This window comes from Suncus etruscus, chromosome 15, assembly GCF_024139225.1.
Source record: "Suncus etruscus isolate mSunEtr1 chromosome 15, mSunEtr1.pri.cur, whole genome shotgun sequence".
Lineage (NCBI taxonomy): Eukaryota > Metazoa > Chordata > Mammalia > Eulipotyphla > Soricidae > Suncus > Suncus etruscus.
The window spans coordinates 52,541,260-52,545,797 of record NC_064862.1 but is presented as its reverse complement, the minus strand read 5'-3'; the positions used below and the strand labels follow the sequence as shown (position 1 = coordinate 52,545,797).

The following is a 4,538-nucleotide window of genomic DNA, read 5'->3' as shown; positions in this document are numbered from 1 at the left end:
CATGAGGCTTTCACTCTCTGCTTGGTCCACTCCAGACTTGCCACTGCTCTGTTCTACTCCAGTGAGCAGCTAGGGCGTTGCCAGAGCAGAGCCCCAGACAGGGGGGTAAGTGTTCCAAGTCACTGCTCTCAGCCTGGGCCTGGTGGAGAAGTCAAGGCGCTCCCCCATCCCAAACCATCACATGTATTTCCCCTCTCCTCTGGGTATCCAAGCAAGCTCTGATTCATCAGACAGCACTGAAACATAGAATTAATTCTGGCTTTACCCCTGGTGAGCCTGCCCGTTACGGCCACCAAACCACCACTTAGAGCATTATTTTGATGGGGAAATGTGTTCTGAGCTCCCAGCAGCTAAATTATAAGCAGGACACAGGCACACCCAGGTTGAAACCACACTTTTAACACTTCCTCAACCGTGAGGCCCACGGCCAGGCACCAGCTTTCCCAGCCTCAGTATCCTGCTTGGTCAAAGAGAACCTCCTGCCCAAAGGTTCTACAGCTGACCAGACAGCAGTGACAGCACATGGTGCACACGGGGACCCTGGGTAAGGTCGGGGTGTTGAGTGAGACCATGAGACCACTGAGTGCCTTGGAAAGCGAATCCTTCTCTGGCATGTACTGGGCAGCTTCACACAAGCCTGGGGCTTGGAACAAGTGTTTACAAGATAAATGAGCTGCTGTCTTAGAAATCACAGAACATTCCTCATCTTTGACCTTCTCGAGCTTTTTACTCCCTTATCGAGGCCAAGAAACTCGGGCTACCCGGCGGCGAGGCCCTCTCTGCTCTCCCTCAGACAGCACATTGCTCTGGTTTCCTTCGCTGCACGTCTAGGGATGGGGCTTCACCTCCAGCTGGGGCCAGAAGACCTGGCCTTTCACCCCCAGCCTGGCTGGCTGCCCAGAGAACAAGCCGGAGGGTGGAGCCCGGGCTGCAGCGCCCCAGCGCCTGCTGGGGGCGAACCTCCTCCCACCAGTCCTGCGCCCCTCCTAGCTGTTTGTTTCCACGACGGAGGAACCAGAACGGTCTGTACCCTAGGAAAGGGAGGAGGCGGGGAGTCCGTGAGGTCCTAAAGGTCTCCCTGCTTCCTCTCTGGGCCTTTGTTCCCCCAAAGTTAGGACTCCGGGTTCCCTGGCCAGGGCCACTAGGTCAGCCCTCCTCCATTTCCATGCACTGAGTGTCCCCATTTGCGGCTGCCAGAATCCCGCCCCAGCCCACCACACTGGAAGCCAGAGACTCTCTCATGTCTTCTTCCATCTGCCCCAGTCCTTATCATGTTAGTGCCTCCATACTCTGCAATTCTGCAGGGTTGCCGAGCTCCAAGCTCCATCCTACCTACTGCCCCCCCCCCCCACACACACCATTCTGCAACAGCAGATACACACACATGCCTGCACACACCATTCAACAATAGCAAACATCCAAACATAGACATACTCCATTCTGCAATAGCAAAAAACCCTTTTCTGAAGTCCTAGGCGCTCCTGGCGCAAAGCCAACAGTACAGAAGACTTAAGCCACACAGTAAACACCGCCTCCTGCCATCCCCCCTCAAATGGTTCTTCCAGAGCCTGGAGCTGTTTTCTCTGAGCTTTGACAGACGTCTGTGTGAGTGCCTGAATGCACCACAGAGCTCTACGAGGCTTTGGTTTCCTTCCGAGTCAGACAGTATCACTCAGCTGAGGTACAAGGTGTTCTCGGGCCCTGACGCTGTTCTGGCATCTTCCTTAAGTCTACCTCACTCTTAACACCCACATAATAGTATGTGTTTCAAAGATGGTTGTGGTTTGGGAGGGGCGCTGGGAGAGCTGTTTGTTTTGGGGGAATAGGGGCTATGCCACAGGTGTGCCCAGGGCTCCATGGAGCCCCATGCTCTGGCCTTTGGAACTGTCTCTCCACCCCAGGTGGTTTTCAGTTTTTGCAATTACAAGATAATTTATTCCCCACCCCAGGTCTCAAACATGCATCTCCTGCTAGAATCCAAACTCCCCAACCCCACATTTTACCCCTCACTCCCCCCACACACACAGACACCTTACTCCTCTTCCTGCTGTTAGGCTCCTGTCTTTTTTATGGTTTTGTTTGGTTGTTGGTTGTTTTTGTTTTATTCAACAGCATATCCCTGCGCTCAGGGATCAGTGGTGGCAGAGCTTGGGGGCCCTATGAGGTGATAGGGATTGAACAAAAAAGCCATGTGTCAAAGCACAGTGCCTTCTCCCGCTGTCCAATCTCTCTGGGACAGCTCCTCGATCTTAAATTCAAGAAGGATTTCTCCCTCAAAGTACTGGGAACTAAATCTCAGCACCTCAGCACTGCCCCTGGAGTTTGAGGCTGACACAAATCCAGTCCCTGACCTCTTACAGCCTCGATTTCCGTGGCAAAGACAACCAAAGGATGCCGACACAGTCAATCCATAGATAATAAATTATGTGGAGAGGAGTGCTTTGAAGGGAACAGGCAGAGGAGGAGTGACATCATCAAGGATGCTTCCTGGGGCTGGAGAGATAGCACAGCCGTAAGGTGTTTGCCTTGCATGCAGAAGGACGGTGGTTCTAATCCCGGCATCCCATATGGTCCCCCGAGCCTGCCAGGAGTGATTTCTGAGCTTAGAGCCAGGAGTAACCCCTGAGTGCTGCCGGGTGTGACCCAAAAACCAAAAACCAAAAAAAAAAAAAAAAAAAAAAAAAGGATGCTTCCTCAGATACCTTATATTCTGGACACCCCTTTAGTCTTCTCATCTGACCCAGGGAACATCCCCCTCAAGAACATGATGAATACTGAGAATTCCAAAGAAGTCTGGTTCCCCTTCTGAAAGGAGGTTCAGAATCAACCTCATCCTGGGGTTCTAGTTCAAGTCTGGGCCAAATGTTTACTCTGTGTGTGTGTGTGTGTGTGTGTGTGTGTGTGTGTTTTGGTTTTTGGGCCACACCCGTTTGACGCTCAGGGGTTACTCCTGGCTATGCGCTCAGAAATTGCCCCTGGCTTGGGGGGACCATATGGGACGCCAGGGGATCGAACCTCCGTCCTACGCTAGCGCTTGCAAGGCAGACACCTTACCTCTAGCGCCACCTTCCCGGCCCCATGTGTGTGTTTTTACAGTGCAGAGATTGAGCCCAAATTTCATACATACAAACTTGTACTCTGCCAGTTCCAATGTTTCAGTATTACAAACCTATGACCTAGAGCTGTGGGTGTCACTCAGATTTGAGTGCTTGCACTGCATGTGTGAGATCCGCAGTTGGATACATTGGCACATTGAAAAGAAAAAAAGAAGAAATGAAAATAGATGACCTTTGGGTCAAGAATGTAGCTCAGTGGTAGAGCCCGTTTCTCATAGTTGATGAGGCCCTGGGCCAGACACCCAGCACCAAGCAAAGAATTAAATTCTCGTCCTTTCCTCGCGGCTTCTGCGCTCGCAAGCATGGTGAACGTCCCGAAAACCCGCCGGACATTTTGTAAGAAATGTGGGAAGCATCAGCCCCACAAAGTCACACAGTACAAGAAAGGCAAGGATTCTCTGTATGCCCAGGGAGCGCCGTTATGATCGGAAACAGAGTGGCTATGGAGGGCAAACTAAGCCAATTTTCCGGAAAAAGGCAAAAACTACAAAGAAGATTGTGTTGAGGCTTGAGTGTGTTGAGCCCAACTGCAGATCTAAGAGAATGCTGGCCATTAAGAGATGCAAGCATTTTGAACTGGGGGGAGATAAAAAGAGAAAGGGACAAGTGATCCAGTTTTAAACATCTTTTATGAAGACAAATCAAGAGTTGGTATTTGAGGGCAATGTATCATGAATAAAGTTTAATTGAGTGAATAAAAAAAAAAGAATTAAATTCTCTGAGCTCAGTTTTGCTTTGCATCACACTTGGCAGTGCTCAGGGTTTACTCTTGGTTCTGTGCTCAGGGATCACTCTTGGCAGGGTTTAGGAGATCATGAGATCGTGTGTGATGTCAAAGATCAAATTTAGGTGAGCTGAGTGCAGGGCCTCAGCCACTAGAGTCTCTTTCCAAATCTTTGAAAAAGTGTATCATCTCTTAAGGCCTCAGACCCAGAGTGGGCAGGATCATTTCAATACACAATAGCACAAGAGGAAAAGGCAATTTCTCCACACCTCTGGAGCAGAGCAGAGCTTTCAACTTATGGATCCTGTCTGGGTCACCTCACACTCCCCAGTATAGAAACATGGAACCTCTCAAGTCTTTCCAAGGAGAGCTCCTGGGGGGGTGGGGGGGCTGAGTTTGAAACAAGTTATGGGTGGTAGAAGAAATCAGAAAGATGTGGGAAAAGTAATCCATAATGGTGGAGCAAAAGGGGAGGGCAGAGCAGAAGCTGAGAAAGAAAAGGCAAAAGGCACAGGGCCTAGTAAACCAGGTGAAATCCATTAAACCAGCTCTGGACAGAAAAAGGCAAAAGAAGATCCCATTCTTCAAGGAGTAGGTTGGGGATCCAATTTCAATCCCCAGGGGGGGCACAGATGGGAAAAGTCAGAAATCTGCTGTGACTTCTCCCCATCTCATTTCCAAGACCTTATTTTATTTGC

The 4,538-nt window shown here is 50.2% G+C and overlaps 1 protein-coding gene across 1 annotated transcript; it reads left to right on the top strand.

Annotated features, from left to right (window-relative positions):
- Positions 1-3,393: 3,393 nt before the first annotated feature.
- LOC126030977 (60S ribosomal protein L36a-like) lies at positions 3,394-3,772 on the top strand. Its single transcript, XM_049789250.1, is given in 2 exon segments — positions 3,394-3,528; positions 3,530-3,772. Coding segments are annotated over 2 exon segments (318 nt in total). The 5' UTR covers positions 3,394-3,418; the 3' UTR covers positions 3,738-3,772.
- Positions 3,773-4,538: the final 766 nt, after the last annotated feature.